This window comes from Sciurus carolinensis, chromosome 3, assembly GCF_902686445.1.
Source record: "Sciurus carolinensis chromosome 3, mSciCar1.2, whole genome shotgun sequence".
Taxonomy (NCBI): domain Eukaryota; kingdom Metazoa; phylum Chordata; class Mammalia; order Rodentia; family Sciuridae; genus Sciurus; species Sciurus carolinensis.
In genome coordinates this window covers 162,072,618-162,090,990 of record NC_062215.1, presented here as the reverse complement: position 1 = coordinate 162,090,990, position 18,373 = coordinate 162,072,618, and the positions used below count along the sequence as shown (strand labels likewise).

Here is an 18,373-nt window from a genome sequence, read left to right as displayed (position 1 = left end):
TGACGCAGTCCTTCGGGCGCCGCTTTCTGACGCTCCGGGACCATGGGCTCTTGGACAAAGCGCAACAGCTGCCTGGCGGCCGGCTTGCTGCAGAACCAAACGGCCATCGTCACCGGCGGGGCCACCGGCCTCGGAAAGGCCATCGCGAAGGAACTTCTGCACCTGGGTACGCATGCAGGTCTCTGGACCTGGGCACCTAGAGCCACGGGTCTGCAGAGGCTCGTCTGGGTAACTAGCGGGGCTGGGATAGGATAGCATTGTAAAGCAAAGGGATCATAGAGGTGAGCAAAAATACAACCGCAAGGGAGGGAGCTGAGTTCTTAGAAATCGTGGAGGAGCGTTGGACCTGGAGCCACTAGGTTATATATTAAAAGGGCTTAGAGCCAGAGATACAGTGCCTGGGGTACAGTACATGCTATGGAATTGTGTACTTGTTTTAAAATTAACCTCTTCTAAATGTTGCCCAATTCCAGTGATCATGAAACAAGGGGAGAGTTCATTTAGCTGGAAAAGGGCTCAACACATTGAGAGGCTTCTGTTGTGTTATTTTCTCACATCTCTTTCATAATCCCCCTCCCCTAATATAGTAAATATCTACCTTAACTTGGATGAAGGAAGGACCTTGTAAACATATACAAGGAAAGACCCACACAGGAAAAACAGCTAAATTTACGTATTTGAAGAAGTCAGTCTTCAATGAGTTAAAAAGAAACAGTATAAAGTTCAAAGGATTATAAAGAAAAATATTTACAACATAAGACCTATAGTCTTATTATATAAAGAGCCCTTACAAATAAACAAAAAATTCAGTATATTGATAGAAAAATAGGTTAATGATGTGACAAGCATTCCAAAAGAGAAACTACAAATAAGTATCTGAGAAAATAATCAGCTTTATGTGTAATAAAATACAAAGTGAAACAATAAGATACTATTGTTTTTCTAATACAGTTTAAAAACCTTGTGCAAGATGGATGCAGTAGTGTACGTCTGCAATCCCAGCACTTGGAGGCTGAGGCAGAAGAATCGCGAGTTCAAAACCAGCCTCAGCAAAAGCGAGGTGCTAAGCAACTCCGTGAGACCCTGTCTCTAAATAAAATACAAAATAGGGCTGGGGATGTGGCTCAGTGGTGGAGTGCCCCTGAATTCACCCCCCCCCCCCACCAAACAAACAAAAAACCTTGTGTGAAATTGAAGTGTTGATAAGGGAATGAGAAAGGCAGAAGAATATGTTATTACCTTTCTGGAGGGTAATTTAGAAATAACATTCAAAATATTTACAATGTTCATGCTTTATACTTTACTAATTCCTTTCTGAGGAATTTACTCCAAGGAAACAATGGGAACAAGCGAAGCTTTGAATTCAAAGATATTGGATTATTCGTGTAGTGAAAAATTAGAAATAACCCAAATATCCATTATGAGGGAAATAGTTAAATCAATGACAACGAAATATTATATTGACCCAAATGAACACTTCATGTGGAGAAATGCATACCATATAATTGGAAAAAGCGTGATTATGAAGAAAATATTTCAATGAAAAATTGAAATAATAATGAAAAATAATTAAAAGACTGGAAGGAAGTTTATAACATCGTTAGCATTTTCCTCTGTTGTTGGGGATTGAATTCACAGGGCTTCCTGCATTCTGGGTAAGGGTTTTATTCCCAATTCTTCATAAAAAAAATGTTTTTTAATGAACATGTAAATTACCTTGGTAACAATTGTGTTTCCAAGATATGGCATGATATGAACTAAGAAACAAAACAAAAACAACAACAAACTGTTATATATATATTTTTTTTTCTTGGGTGGGCCTCTATATGGGATGTCATCTCCCCAGCATTACTTTGTATTTTATTTAGAGACAGGGTCTCAATGAGTTTCTTAGCACCTTGCCATTGCTGAGGCTGGCTTTGAACTTGCTATCCTCCTGCCTCAGCCTCCTGAGTTGCTGGGATTACAGGTGAGGGCCACCTCACCCAGCTCAAACTGTTATGTTTAAAGAAATGAAATTATATACATTTTTAATAGGAAAAAAAGAAAATTACCATTTCCTATTCTGGCCTTGGTGTTGCATGTTATCATTCCTACCCACTCTACTCCTAACACTAAATTCTGTCCCCTTTCCTGAAAAAGTCATAAGAAAATCAGAATTGGTGATCATTTTATACGTTTGGCTTCTCTCAGCAGATTTGTAGGATCCTAGTTTACCTTGTAGAACTCTTGGTGAATTTTCATGCATTTGAGTTTTACTTTTTAGTAAATTTGCTTTGGTCGAAACACTATGTCATTGGGGGGTAAGATGGCAGACTATTTTGATGGCACAGACTGAAACATTAAGACAGTGATATTGTAATCTTGGATGCTTATAAAGTGATGGAGCATCTCCCTAGAAAAAATATTTCATATACTTACACATTTTTGTTGTTGTTTTGAAAATGAATTTCCTTACATTGATAGAATATAAAATAATTTTTGTTATGACTTCCTCATCTTTTTTTTTTTAAATGACAGAATAATGGTTATTTCCTGGAAGTTGTTATTATAAACCCAAACTAGGCACATAAAATAAAATGTCATCTCAATCTTTTCCAGTAAAACGACCACTGTCTTGGGAGGCAAGTATAGCTTGAGTAAAATGGTGATTAGTGGGTTGTCTTTCACATCCACGTGATTTTGGCTTTTCTTTTGCTGAGAGAACACTGAAAGGCCTAGCTAACAGAGAAGGCTACAGGAGACAGAATTGGATAACTTTTCTCTGATTAACAGATGCTGTTAGACATGGGAAGTCCTGATTCTGTCAAGGGAGTGCCCAAGACCACTCAAGTTGAATTCAAGCCAGTCTTTTTACAAAGTATTTTTTGATTGGTACATTATCATTATAAATAACAATGAGATTCATTATGATATATTTGTACATGTGCGCCACATAATTTAGTTTGTTTCATTCCTCCTTATTCCCCTTTACCATCCATCCTTCACCCCTTCTCTAGTTTGTTGGTCCCGCTTCTATGTTCATGAGGTCTCTTTTCTTTTCCTTTTTTTTTTTTTTTCTCTCTAGCTTACATATATCAGAGAAAACAGTTTTATTTTGTCTTCAAGTTACTTTGTCTTCTCTTTCTGTTACTGAGCAGAACATGATTAGATACAGTAGCTAAAAGGAAAGTCAAAGGCAAGTGGCAATTGTGACAAGACAGCACTTTTTCTTGCTGAAGTGACCTCTGGCCTCTGAATGGGTCCCTCCTTCTCCAGGTGATGAGCTGCCATATTCATCGGGCTCACGGATTTGCTTGTCTGTAGTCCAGTGCTGCTTGATTTCCAATGCCTGAAAACCATCATTTCATGTATTTTATCCAATTTTTTGTTTCAGGTTAGAGGAGTAATTTCAGGTTTCCCTACTATTCTATCTTGTCCACAAAAGATATTCTGACTATTTTTTTATTGTTGTTGTTTACAGGAACATAGCACACAAAATATCTTCTATACATTATTATTGTTGGAATGTGAACAATTCACATGAAAGCTTATTTATTTGTTCTCTGCCTGTTTGTTCCTAAGGTTGTAATGTGGTCATTGCATCCCGGAAGATTGAAAGACTAAAATCTGCAGCAGATGAACTGAAAGCTACCCTACCTCCCTCCAGCAAGGCTCAGATCACTCCCATACAATGCAACATCCGTAAAGAAGAGGAGGTAATGCAAATATATCTAATAATATATTCATGCAAATAAATCATTTGCATTAATGATGCCAAATCCTGGAAGTGCTTCAGGTTTTCCAGTGGTTGCTATCTCAGAAGGGGCTCTTTAACAGAACCTGTAAGAACCTCTTGTGCTGATATTTATTGAACCAGTGACCTCAGGAGAAAGGGATGGAAGAAAGCAAGACAGGTAGCTAAGCAAGGATGTGTTAAGGGCCTCTTGTCCTTTAAGGCATTTCTTAATGTTCATTTTGACCTGATTTCATCACTATTCCTTATTGATAGGTCACAAATTAATTTGCCTGAGACCTGCTGTACTTAGTGGTGATCCAGACTTTAAGGTATATCTTGTTGCCAAAATTACAATTTTAACTTTATGATCTGTGAGATTGGACACTGGTGAATTGCTCATTGGTGTAGGAATTTCAGGGTTGTTCATTGCCAACTGAAAGTTCATTGATCCTAGTACTCAGAGTTGTTTTCACCATGGGAGAGAGAGTGCAAATTCTGTCACACTTCTAGACAAATGACCAGTTCAAGTAGCAAGTTAGGTTATTGAACTTTAAATGTTTTTCTTTAGGTGGATAGTTTGGTCAAGTCTACCTTAGCTATTTATGGTAAGATCAGTTTCTTGGTAAACATGGAGGAGGGCCAGTTCCTGTCTCCTTTTGAAGACATCAGTTCAAAGGGATGGCATGCTGTGATTGAAACCAACCTGACAGGCACCTTTTACATGTGCAAAGCAGGTGAGTGTCATCAATATCGGCAAAAATCACTGTGTTCTTGTGGAGAGAGAGATCATGGAGGGAGATGAAAGAGATCATGTGAGAGAGAAACCTGTAGAGGCTCAGAAACCTCATGCCACGGACATGTATTCCCCATTTATTTTATCTAGGATCATAGCAAATTCCATACATTGTACTTTTGACTCTTTAGTTTCCTCTAATCCAAAACAAAAAAAAACAGGCTCTTTTTAATTTTTATTTTACAACATTGATTATAGAATGTCCCATATTCTAAATTTCTATTACTATCTTTGTGGTAATTAGATGCATTTTAAAGATTTCTGGAAAGAACCCAACATAAATGGCCTATCTACTTCTTATTGCATTACCTTTGGAGGTCTGTGAAGTTTGCAGAGAAATAATTTTTCTATGTGTAAATTAGAAGTGATCTTTGAGGTCACGTAAAGATACTGTTTTCCTGTGTCCTTTTACCCAGTGAGTTTTAATGCCATTTAGATCCTTGTTGGAGTCCATTTCTAATTTGGAGGTTACAAATTGATGATTTTGAAAATTAAATTATTATCTATTTATTGAGAAAGTGAAAATACTGTTAATTAATAAGATGTTATCAACTGTAAAAACATTCCAACTTCAGCAATGTAAAATAATGTGAAAAAAACGATCTAAAATTTAATATACATTATAGGTTGTAGCTTCTTTTCTAGGGTTTTACCTTTGTTTTTTTTTTTCTGTCATTTTAAAAAGTTAGTCTGAATTCACAGGAAAATACTAAGTAATGGCAAAGTATTCTTATTTTGCTAAAGCCTTAAAAGGGATTGGGTACCAAATTTTCTCTGATCTTTAAATTCTTAAAATTCCTGTTTCTATTAAAGAGAGTCTGAAGCAATACCTTGTTTTGTATGAATAGAATGAGTGCCTTAATATCAAATGGGGCCTCAAAAAATAAATTATTTAAGAATGAAGTTAGCAAAAGGAATGTAAGACTTGTATGTCAAAAACTTACAAAATATTGCTGATAAATTAAGAAGATTTAAGCAATGTAAAGACATTCCATGGCTCATGCATTGGAAGATTCAATATTGTTAAGATGATAGTTCTCTCCCAATACATTTACAGATTCAATGAAATCCCTAGAAACAATTATTGAAATTGACAAGTTATCCTGAAATACACATGGAAATGTAAAGGATCCAGAATAGCCCAAACAATTTTGAGCTTACACTTCTTTATTTGAATCTACTTCTTGATTTAGGACCTTGTCCTGCTGACATAAGTATAGATGTGTAGATCAATAGCATTAGTCATTAGGGAATCCAAATCATACTACTACATACCCCTTAGAATAGGTATCAACAAAAAAAATCAGACAGTGAAAGTGTAGAAAAACTAGAACCCTTCTATATTTCTGGTAGGAATGTAAAGTGGTGGACCCCTTTGGAAAATAGTTTGTTTTAAAAAAAGTTAAACATAGAGTTACATGTGACCTGGTAATTTCACTCATAGGTTTCTATCCAAGGAAAATAAAACATGTCCACAGAAAGATTTTCATTCATAATCACACCAAAGTGGAAACAATCCAAATATTTATCAGCTGATGAATGAATGGATAAATGTGGCATATCTACCCATGGAACACTACTCAATAGTAAGAAGGAACTATTAACACATTGCAATGTGGATGAAACTCACAGACTTTAAGTGAAAGAAGCCAGATGCAAAAGATAATGACATATTGCATGATTCAATTAATGTGAAATGTTCAGAAAAGGTTAATGCAAAATCTATTGATCTATAAAAACAAAGAGATGAGTATCTACCTGGGATGAATTGGTCAAATAGGATGAATTGGGCTTCAAATAGGTACAAAGAACGTTTTGGGGAGATCTAAATGTTCAAAACAATGTGGTGATAGTTGCATAATTTGTATATTTGCTTAAAATTATTAAACTGTATACATAAAGTGGAAGAATTTTAGGATGTGTAAATTGTACTGTAATCAGGTTTTAAAAATTTTTTTTAGTTGCTGATGGGCACAATACCTTTTTTTTCCTTTTATTTTTATGTGGTGCTGAGGATTGAACCCAGTGCCTCACATGTGTAAGGCAAGTGCTCCCACTGAACTAAAACCCCAGCCCTGTAATCAGGCTTTTAAAAGAAGAAATATAAATTAAAATGGAAAGCAGATCCAGTAAGCAGCATGCTAGAACAGATATCAGGAAAGAGGACATGTTTAAGATGATTGTTGTTTGTTTCTGCAGTTTACAAGCTCTGGATGAAGGAGCATGGAGGATCTATTGTAAACATCATTATCCTTGTTAAAAATGGATTTCCTTTAGCCGCGTAAGCATTTTTATAAATTTTCCCTCCTATGTCTTTGGATTTTGTCCCCTGAATGGGGATGGTGGGTAGGTAGGGAAAAATACCTTCAATCAAGATGATTAATGCCTTCAATGAGTTATGACCACAATACTTAGTATTTCCTTTATTTGAAGTTTTAAAATGTACTTCTAAAAGCATGCCCATTCAGATTGGGGTTGCATGTTTACCGAGAAAGGGAGGGAAACCAGGATGCCCTGTTTTTTTTGTATAAATGTATTCTAAATACTTGCATTAAAAAGTTATTCTTTATTTTTCTGAAGTTCATATTTAAGTGGATATCCTACATTTTATGTGGCAACTGTAACCCAAATGTTACTAAACTGCTCATCACTGGTGGAGGACAGCTTCCGTGTTAAGTTAGGAACATGAAACCAATCTGTGTTAACCAATCTCTTTAACTTAGATCTAATACAATCAATATACCTATTTAATTTTAGACAGAATTGCTAATTGTTATTCCTAACAAAAACTCAGATTTTTTTTTTCTGAAAAGTTTTTAAGAGTTAAACTTTTAATTAGCCACTCTACAAGTAGATAGTTTGTTTCCCTCTATGCAAATTCTGATGCCCTATGTGCTTTCTGTATTATTCAGGACTCCTTCCTGAATAATATCCCAGTTGTATGGGATAGAAATATAATTCAAGCTAGATTAGTGATTCTCCAAATGTGGTTTCTGGAACAGAAGTGTCAGCCTCAGCTGGAACTTGTCAGCACTGTGCATTCTTCAGATCTGCTGTCTCAGAAGCTCTGGGAGCAGGCTTAGCAGCCTATGTGATGTTGGTCCCTGAACTAGGGACTCTGTAGGTTCAGGCATGATGTTGGCAGGAAGCTACCTCTCCTTTTAGCTTTGTTTCATTCTCAAGCAGCCTTTTCTCACATGTGGTGGCCAAAAAAAAAAAAAAAAAAAGATACCAGCAGGAGATAGAGGTTAACACTCCCTCTCTTTCTAACTCTCCAATGAGAGAGTGCTTCCCAAATAGTGCTGAAAAAAATCATACTAACAATACCAGCACCAGCAAGTTCCAGAGAGGATTCTCATTAGCTGACTCTGTTAGTTTGCTTTTCATTGTTGTGACCAAAAGACCTGACAAGAAAACTTAGAGCAAGAAAGTTTATTTTGGCTCACAGTTCAGAGGTTCACTCCATGATTAGCTAGTCCACTGCTCTGGACTAGCAGTGAGACAGAACACATGGTGAACAGGTGTGGGCAGAGGAGCACTGCTCATCAGGAAGCAGGTATGGGGGAGGGGCCTTAGGGAAGATGACCCCTTCCAGGGGCAAACTCCAATGACTCACTTCCTCCAGTCTGCCCCACTTGCCTCCAGTTATCACCTGTTAGTTCATTTGAACTAGGATGGACTAGCTCTCACAATCCAATCATTTCACCTCTGAATATTCCTGCATTAACACAGAAGCTCTTGGGGACACCTCATATCCAAACCATAACACTAACCCCACTTGGGTCAGGAGTGCAGCCATCAACCAAATCTTGTGGGAATGATGTTGCTCTTCTATGCATGGTCATCCCAAGACTGAGGAACTGGGGTCAACGCCACTTGGACATGAACTGAGAATGACCAAGGGGTGGGGTTCTTAAGTGGAATTAAGATGATGTTACCCCCAAAAAAATAAAGAATGCAGGCAAATTATGCCACTGTAGTTCCTTTTCCTACCTACTCCTCTTTCTTATGTGTTTATCTTCCTTAGGGTCTTAGAAGAAATAAAAGCAGTTCTTTATGGCATCTCTCATTCACACAGGCAATTACTAATATTAGTTTTTGAGCATCTCTTTTCCCTGTTGATAAGTAAAATCATGTTGTACTGTACACAGTATTCTGTATCTAGCTATTCTCAAATACACAGCATATGTTGGAGATTTATTTGCACCATCATCTAAAGAGTTTTCTTCTTATTTTTATGGTGATCTAATGTGCCACTCTGTAAAGCAGAACACATAATTTATTCAACCCTTTTCTAATGCTATGGTTTGGACGAGTGTCCTTCAAAGCTCCAATTGTAAAGGATTGGCCCATGGCAGTGATATTGGGAGGTGCTGCTAACCTTTAAGAGGTGAAGCCTAGAGGAAGGTCCTTAACTTATTGAGAGCATGCTCTCAAAAAGAACTGTGGGATCCCAGTCTCTCTCTCTCTCTCTTTCTGCTTTCTAGATTGAGATGTGATACTTGTTCCAAGAATGGCACCATGTGCCTCCCTTACCAGACGTCCTAATAAATGGGGTTGCCCTATTTTGGACTTGAACCTCCAGAACCATGAACCAAAATAAGCCTCTCTTACTACAGAAGTACCCAGTTCTCTCCTTCTGTCTAGCAGAGACTCAACAATACAGACTCATAACGAGATGGTTCGCCTAGAGTTCTGCCTGGTCATCGGTCACTTGACAACTTTAGTTAAGAAGAAAATATTCAATAAAAGTTCATTGTAATGCTTTCTTTTGTTCTTAAAGGCACAGTGGAGCTGCAAGGGAAGGTGTTTACAACCTCACCAAATCCTTAGCTTTGGAATGGGCCAGCAATGGAGTGAGGATCAATTGTGTTGCTCCTGTAAGTGAATGTGCCATATGAAATCTGTGAACAAATTGTGCCCTTCTGATTCCATTTGTGTTGTTGTATGTTTGTAGCAAGCCAGGTTGCTTGCTACCATGTAGGTAATAAATATACAAGTGTACTATAAAAGATTGACTTACAAGGTAGATAAAATCTCAAAGTTGCATTACAGAAGTAGTCTGATTGACAATCAGTTTGTCAAATAAATTCAGCCAGTGATTCTCATATATTTTATAACTATTTGCAAAATGTTAAACAATAGTGATGTATAAACTTTACTCCAAATCATGGAATCCAGGCATCTGCATTTTATCAAGCATCCTAGAAAATGAATATTCACAGTGAAGGTTGAGAAACACTGCTTTGAAGAGTAAATTTTTCTAGATAATTATGTTTTTTTTTTTTTTTGGTTTATCATTAATTATTAGGAGACATGAATGTCAGGGTTCTGAAAAGGAGCTCTCAAAAATCAATCAGAAAAAAAAAAGATAATTAGAAATCAAGAGAAATTTCTCTGAATCATACTATAGATGATGGGGAAATTTATAATATAGATATAGTCAATTTCAAAAACTCATTTTTGTGAAAGAAGCTACAGCTAAGCCCCCTTGGTATTATATATTGGCCACAGATTCCAAGAGAGACATTAGATGGAATATCTCAATCATCTTGTATAACTTGGCTTAAATTCTACGTTTTCTCTGATATTTCTGGTCACTGTTAAGATAGCAATAATCTCTCCACTGAAACACTATCATACTTTGGATATTATCTACAGATCTAATTATATAATAGCTATAGCTATTATTATCAATGCTACTCAGTGGGAGCTAAGTATGAACCAACTTATTGAAGTTAGTAGAGAAAACTTCCTCTTTAACAAAATTGCAAGCTCTAGCCAGGACCTCATATTGCTTTAGTCCTCCACAGGTATATTACCTAACCTTACATAATACACTCAAATACTTATAGCACAAATTATTTATAGTACCATTCCTAATGTTGATATCTTGAAATAGTGACTTCAAAAAAATCTTCAATGGTATGTCAGTATGATAAGTACAATGCTAATTCTGTTTGTCCATCAGAGATTTTTTTAGGTTTAATATCTAAAATTTAGTACTTTTAAAATATTCCATCCTCTTTAAATAAAATGTTACACATCATTTGATTAGAAACCAAAATATCTCCCTAGTATCCTTCAGAGTAATTCATACTGAGGAAATGTCATCTTTCCTCTCCTCCCTCTAACCTCTAGTTAGAATCTAGAGCAAATAGCTTTTTCCTGTGTCATATAGTTTTTCAAGTAATTGCCCTGGCCTTGTGCCCTTGAAAAGCTAGTACAAGATAGATGGAATATTCTTAAACAATTAAAGTTGTAGTTTATTTATTTGAATTCAAATATTTTGTTGCTTTATTTCACTCTGGTTTAAAAGGAAAATGCTGTATTTCTTAGACTCATGTAGCTATTGCCTAATCTTTCCTTGTGAAGTCGAGATACCTACTGGAAGATAAAGTTGACAGAGTACCTTGACCTGTTGTTCCCACTTAAATGCCTTCCTTCTTATATAACTATGCTTTTTGGAAACCAATCTCCCTTGAAAAAAAAATCCACGGATTGTCTGTGTTTTAAGGAAGAGGAAGTCACAGATGAGCACTCGGACCATGCATTTGTGGACGGTGGTTGACCATACCTCTTTGACAATATTGAGCAAAATTAATATTAGAAATGCTAACTTTTCTAGTAAACTTAAGTCATGTAATTCTTGGTATTGATTATTAGGCTGCCTTGATGTCTTTACAATTAAAATTTAATTTTATATACATTTTATTTGTTCCTCTTTTATGTTTAAACATAGGGAGTAATCTATTCCAAGTCTGCTGCTGATAACTATGGTGATATTGGACAAAACTTATTTGAAAGTGCATTTCAGAATATCCCAGCTAAACGAATAGGAGTTCCTGAGGAGGTAATGTGTATTTCTAGCATCCATCAGAATGACTATGGTTTATACATAACACATGGTGTCCTGTTTAGGTGGTCTGGTTGTCTGATGGAGATTGTTTCTCCCACTGCCACCAACCATTTCTCCTGTGCTTTCTGGATCTTAGGAATATCTGGTTGTGCTTTGACTATTGATAGCAACCTTTACTGAGGAATGAGCACTGTGTGAATGAAGAACAGCTTCTTCTCCTTGCTTCATTGTTTTTCAGCTGCAATATTTATCACATGGTATTTGTTGTACACAGAACCCTAAGCGAGTCTGATAATTATGGCTTTATGAAATTCCATATGAGATTTCATATGTTAGTTCAACTGGAGTACATAAAATCAATAGCTTTCTCAAATGCCAGCATTATAATCTTAAATTAATAATAATTTTAAAGGAAGGGTATTTGTCCACAATATAATACAAAATGAAAATACCTTGGAGTAAACTTAACTCTAAATGAAACAAAACAGAGAAAAACTTTTAATGAAGAATAGTAAAGACCAGAATGAATAGAAACACATTATACTCTTCAGTGGAGGGATTGATTTTGTTTAAAAGTCAAGTTTCCCTAAATTAATTCATAATTTAATATGTTTTTGGAATTTAACACACTGTTTCTGAAGTTCATTTGGAAAAATATTTATGAAAAACTTGTCAAACATGTTCTGAAAAAGATAATGAGAGAATTTGCCCTTCCAGGTATCAAGACATACTATAAAGCTATATTTATTTACAATGTCTAGTGCTAGAACTGGAGAAGATTAAAATTAGTGAAACTGACTGGCTTTTAAAAATCAGAACCATGCCTATAGATAAACATAGCATTTCAAATTTGCAAGGAAAGTATAAACCAGTTAGCAAAAGTCTTGGGCAACTGGCTGTTCATTTACAAATAAATGAGACCCCCTCTCTTGTCTTTAAAGGAAAAACCATAAAACTCTTGGAAAAACAAAAACAAAAACAACATGGTTCTAATTTATAGAATCAAACTTTTATTATGTTGGACATTAATTTCTTCCTGGAAATTCAATGTGCATACTTTAATTCTCTGCATTTATCAATTATTTTACAAAAACAGATCCAGCTTTATGTTCTTTTCCATACTTTGCTATTCCTTGAAATATACCATAATATATTTTGCCAGACTCAATTTTTGCACATTTAGATTCTCTTTATATTTTTGTGATTGCAGTATGCCTACAGTGCACATCCTTGGACACATCATACACTGTGGCGTGAGGGAGTTGGTTTCTAGTAGTGAAATCCCTGCACTAAAATAGATTTGCATATTAAAGCTTGGAAGATACTGTTAAATTGGACATTTGATGAGCCATGTTGAGTGAGATGTTTAGATTTTTATTCTGAAAGCTAAGAGTAGATTTCAATGATTTTAATCAAGGGAATAATATGACTACATTTTTATTTTGTCAAGAACACTTGTTTACATAAATTATAGTATCTACATTTACCATGTTAGAAATTTAAACCAAGAATTTAAAAAATATTCATTAATTCATTAAAATATAGTATTATAGGCATTGTTAACATAAAGGACATTTCAAATAAAAAAAGCTATAATTTTCAAAACAACAGTTTTTTTTTTACATTTATTTGACATATTTACAAACCTCTTTAATGTCTGACTTAATAGTAAACAGCTGGATTCTCACTTTTGCTTCTGCATTTATCCATGCAATCTGTTGTTTTGATTAAAGCATATGAAGAAAATCTGAATTCTGGCAGATGTATAGTTGGAAAAGAAGGAACATTTTAATAGTCTTTTTAGATAACTATGGGTTTATTTTTTATATCAACAAATGGTAGTTTCTTAAAGATTAGTTGCAATGTAGAGTCTGAAACCATGGCAGTGAACTTCTTGTACTTTATTAAACTCTTTTTCACACTTTGGATTTTTCAGGTATGATTTTGTCCTTTGGAAAATATTGGTTCACTGAGTTATGTGTCTTAACTGTGGACACACAATTTGTTATATAATATCAAAAGATCACATTTGATAATGTCTCCACCCATCTCTTCAGGAAAGTCTTTTAAGTATTAGGAAGCTGGAAAGCTCATGGTGACAGGTACACAGAAATTCAAATTTTCCCTTGAAGTCTTGAATTTTAACATTGACAACAAATATTTTCAGGTATTTTCCTTTACATCAATAACCCTGTTTTATTTTGAAAAAAATGCCAACCCAGTACCCAAGTGTGAATAATGGTAGTACCAGTCATTCCATCATGGAAAAATGGGGTTTTGTGAAAAAAGTGACTGACTCCGTTTTCAATTCAGTTGCATGTTCTTTTCCCTTGAGGGTTTGTCCTCTACACAGCAGAAGGGCTTTATGTGTATTGGTACCTTCCATTTCATCACACAGAATAGTAAAAAGATGTGCACTCAGTGGTTGATATTTAATGAATTAGTATTTTTTAACTGCTTCCAAGGATATGCCAAAGTGAAATTGCTCCTGTAATGTCCCACTCCTAGACCTTCTGGTATCATGACTACTGACTGGTACAGTATTGTTTCCAGCGGATTCACGCTGAGGCTCCAGCTGTCTTTTCCATCACTGCTTTGATACCATCAACTCAAATGTCAATACAGTGAAAAAGACAAATTAGGGTTTAGTAAAACTAAAATATTTTAACCTTGCAACTTCCCTCCAGAAGTCTTAGCAACACCCAGGGTTGGGCCCATCACAGTTTGACAGCTGCTGACATAGCTAATTCCTTCAGAGAGTTAGGAAGGGAGGGGAAGAGAGATCATGGTAGCTATAGTGAGATGAAGAATATGTGTTGACCTGATTGTGTCCTGCGTCTGTAGGAAGGCAGAACTTTCACACCAGGCTGTTGGCTGGCCTGTTAATCCATGAGGTCCCATCTTTTAAGTGAGGGAGAATCAGGAGTGTCAGGTGTTTAGGAACATCACCCTTTGAGAAACTGTTCTTCCTATAGGCTCACTGATATAAATTCCCTCTTTATCTTTGGTTTTGGGAGTAGATGTTGCTGAACTCATCAATTGACTCAATATTTTAGGGAATGCAGTGGGATTCTGAAGTCCCTCTTCTAGAAACTCGTGCGATCTCTGTTGCTGTGTTTTGGGCCATGAACTGAACACATCAGAATGCTAATGTATTGCTATATAGACTCCTTGACTATTTCAGGGACCAAAATATAAAAGGCATGTGGCAGTGATAGAAAAGGGGATTGTGATGGGAAATGGAAGGGGTCGAAGGAACTGGACTGTTTGAAGCAGGAAGGAGTGGAGATTCAGCTCTGTGTTCACTTTGGGCTTCTTGTTGTGTGGCCTCCTTGACACCCTCTTAAGGCCCCTTTGTGTCTCTCCACCTTTACCCTGATGGCTAACCTGATTTTAATGATGCTCACATAGAAAAGGGAAGCTGTCTGGGTAGTGTCAGGTTGTGGCATGCACATGCAGGATTCACATTACAGTCATGTGGTTTGGGATGAGTTTACTCAGGAATGTGAAGCCCATAGAGATGGAAAGAGGCTTTGCTTTTGTGTGTGTGTGTACCTCTATTTCCAGGTCTCATCCATTGTGTGCTTCCTGCTGTCTCCTGGTGCTTCCTTTATCACTGGACAGTTGGTGAATGTGGACGGGGGCCAGTCTCTGTACACACACTCGCACAACATACCAGGTGAGCGACCAGGGAATGAGTAGCTACTAGATGTATGCCTTTTCATGTTCAGGGGTTAGCCACTTAAATTACAGAGGTTTACTCCTGTAGGACATCAAAATGTGCAAAGTGCTTATTTATCTTCAGGATACCATCTCAGAGGGGATGTTCCCAGGTGCTGAAAATACCTAGATGTATCTATTATAGAACTTAACTTTAAATATTTAAGAAGTTTTTGTGTGTGCATGAGTTGAACCTTGAAATTTGTGTTTTTGTGTATGCATGAGTTGAACCTTGAATTTGAACCTTGAAAAATATTCTGAGTGTTTCTATATAAGGAACGACAGAAAGAAAGCAAAGGTTGCCATATATTTAAGATTTAACTCTTCTTTTTTCCTCCTGTAAGTGGCTTGCATATCTGAACAGAAAAACCAGTGGTATTGTGCTGTTCTTCCCCTCTTTAGGATATATGTTAAGTGAAGTCATATAAAATTGCTATGTTCAATCATTTTTGATATATTAAAGAAGTACTTTTATTAGTTGTAAGCAAATATTGATATTACACACAAACATCTTTATATGTGGTGTTTGTGTGTTTGTGTGTATGTGCATGCTCATATCTAATGACTAGATCAGAGACCTTTGGGGTTGGAAGTTTTCTGAAAAATATGATAGTCTAATATCCTAATTTTGCAAATGACAAAACAAATCCACGGAAGTTAAGAAGTATGGTAAAAACTACAAGTCACCCAAAAAACACAGAAAAAGGTACAAAATACAAATACACCTGACTTTCCGTTGCTAAAAATAGTTGAATAAGTGACTACTAGCAAATTAAGGTGTGGTTAATATAACCCCTTTGTGTTCAATTTTTTTATCAATGTCCCAGGTTCAACCTACGCTTCCTGTGCTATCAGTCTAGTCAAAGCATAGAATCTCTTATACGTCAATAAGTGGTTAGTGTAGAACTTTAATTTTATTTATTACTGTCCCTTCCTTTATATATATATTGTTTACTAAAAAATGTGTATGGTGACGTGTGTAAGATACTATGATTTTAAGGACAAAAGACAAAAATGCCTGTATGGCTATGTATTATTGCTTTGAAAGTGTTTAAAGTAGTGAGGGTAGGCAAGAACCTTTCCCCTTCCCTCCCCAGTAGACCTTGAGTCAGTATTTGTTCAGGTGAGTTGCATTGTTTTCTTTTAGAGAGGGAAAGAAATTCCAAATGGCTGCTTCTCCAGCTCTCCCACAAAATGATTTTCTTTTGCAATTCTAATACTGTTCTTATCAATACAAAATATTCTTTAAATTTTTGAGGGAAGTAGTTACATCTACTTTTTAAGTATGTGCTGTGCCACGTATTGACTTCAGTACAGGGTTTTAGATTGCCAGCTTGAAAATGCGAATCTCTGGGATAGGAACCTCCCGCTGCCTGCCTGTCTCAGCTGTTGAATTTGGGGGAAATTAATTTCTGTAATCCCCCTTTTCTTTTCTACAATGCGATGACACACCTAGTATTGATTGCAGGGGACTGTTGGGAGGATCAAATTAGACAATGCATGTTTAAAGCCCTGCATCAGGATGCTTTTAGCTAAAACTCAAGTTGGCCTAATAGATAAAGGAATTTGTTAGCTTATGTAACAAGAAAGCAGGTGAGACTTGAGTAGGTTAGCTCAGTGATCTTATTAAAGACAATTTCCCCACCTCTTTCCTCTGTTTTTGCTTCTATAAGGTCAGCTTTCTCTCGAGTCTGGCTCTCTTGGTTATAGGATGGTTGCCTATTGTTCCTAAGATCTCTTGCCTCTTTTTGTTCACATCCAGCTAGCTAAAGGGCAAGGAGAAGAGAATGACTTTGTTCCAGAATTTCTTAAACAAATTCTGAGATACTTTCTGTTTCAGACCAGCTCAAGCAAATGCCCATTTTCAACCTACATCCAGAGCCAGGGGGATGGGGATCACTGAGTGACAACTTATATCATATGACCCCTCACCCCAAAACCAGGGCAGGGTCACTCCTCAGACCCTTCTGGATTCTCAAAAGGAAATGGATCCTCTTGCAAAGAGGAGATGAGGACTGGATGTTGGGAGGATGCAATTATCAGTACCTGGTGCAAAGTTAGAACATTATTTAAAAATTATTACTAAGGAGATATTATTTATTGAATGTCTACAGTATGACCAGCTCTGTACAGATGGGGTCACTTTAACCCTCACCATTTTTAAAAGATTTTGTTAGATAAAATAGGACTGAGGCTCCGAAAAAGTAAGTTCCCTAAATTTGAAAATGCTAGTGAATGGCAGACTGTGGATTCAAATCCAGGTCCTTTTGCAAAGCCTCTGGATTTTGTTTTCTTGCATGAATGACCCAGAGAAACCAAGAGAAGTGGAAATTAAGAGGACAAAGGAGGTTAACATTTGCTAACTTGGAGTTTTCCACTTAACAGATCATGACAACTGGCCCGAGGGAGTTGGGGACCTTACTCTTGTCAAGAGGATGAAGAAATCTTATAAGGAGAAAGCCAAACTCTAAGCCAAGGACAATCAGCTATCTTTTGTTCCTGAGTGCCTTAACATCTTGAGAATGTGCATCTGTACTTTATAAGCACTTATAATTTGTTTAGGAAAAAAAAATTGCTTCTTTTTTAATGCTATTAATTATAACTAAGCAAAAACTATTCCTGAAATAAGTTCATTTCAATGCCCTAACCCATGTCTTTGAATCTGTGATTTTTTTTCCTAACCGATTTTTTTTTTTTTTTTTTTTTTTGGTGCTACTGGGGATTGAACTCAGGACTTCAGACATGCAGGGCAAGCCTTCTACCACTGAGCTACATCCCCAGAGTTTGTGATTAATTTTTTTTTAAGAAACAGATAAACTTGACTAAATTCTTATTTTAAAAGAGGTATTAGAAAAATGAAATAATTTTAAATTAATAATGTTTAGAAAGATCATGAATTCTCGTTTTATTGAATTATAATGGGAAAATACATCTAAATTGTGATATAGTTATGATTATTACACTAGAGTTATACAATGACTGCTTTTTGATGGCAAATTCTTTGGGAGCAATAAAACCTTGTGGTGGCTGTCAATTTATAGTTTCTCTTGTTCGTGAAGTCAAAGTTGCATATACCACAAAGCTGGCTGCTTGTGGATGGTGGGACATATGATACAATCAGTAGGTCCATGGTTAGGCATCACTCTTGCATCTCCTTTGCCAGGAGTGGGTCACCTGGTAGATGTGTCATGTGGGGTGCAGTGCCCGTGGAAGAGGCTTTCTACAAGCCCCCAAATAGAGGGGGTACTGAATCCCATGAACTGAGAAGGCAAACTCACCTGGA

At 36.3% G+C, this 18,373-nt stretch overlaps 1 protein-coding gene across 1 annotated transcript; it reads left to right on the top strand.

Annotated features, from left to right (window-relative positions):
* Pecr (peroxisomal trans-2-enoyl-CoA reductase) lies at nucleotides 1-17,741 on the top strand. Its single transcript, XM_047547479.1, has 8 exons — nucleotides 1-166; nucleotides 3,565-3,698; nucleotides 4,287-4,452; nucleotides 6,711-6,792; nucleotides 9,295-9,391; nucleotides 11,254-11,364; nucleotides 14,938-15,049; nucleotides 17,476-17,741. The coding sequence occupies exons 1-8, from the start codon at nucleotides 43-45 to the stop codon at nucleotides 17,559-17,561; spliced, it is 912 nt and encodes a 303-aa protein (XP_047403435.1). The 5' UTR covers nucleotides 1-42; the 3' UTR covers nucleotides 17,562-17,741.
* Nucleotides 17,742-18,373: the final 632 nt, after the last annotated feature.

Bases quoted from the DNA above. Each gene is read 5' to 3' on its own strand.
- Pecr (XM_047547479.1), top strand. From the start codon at position 43: ATGGGCTCTTGGACAAAGCGCAACAGCTGCCTGGCGGCCGGCTTGCTG. The intron at 3,699-4,286 runs GTAATGCAAATA...GTTTTTCTTTAG, and splicing joins ACATCCGTAAAGAAGAGGAG to GTGGATAGTTTGGTCAAGTC. The intron at 15,050-17,475 runs GTGAGCGACCAG...TCCACTTAACAG, and splicing joins ACACTCGCACAACATACCAG to ATCATGACAACTGGCCCGAG.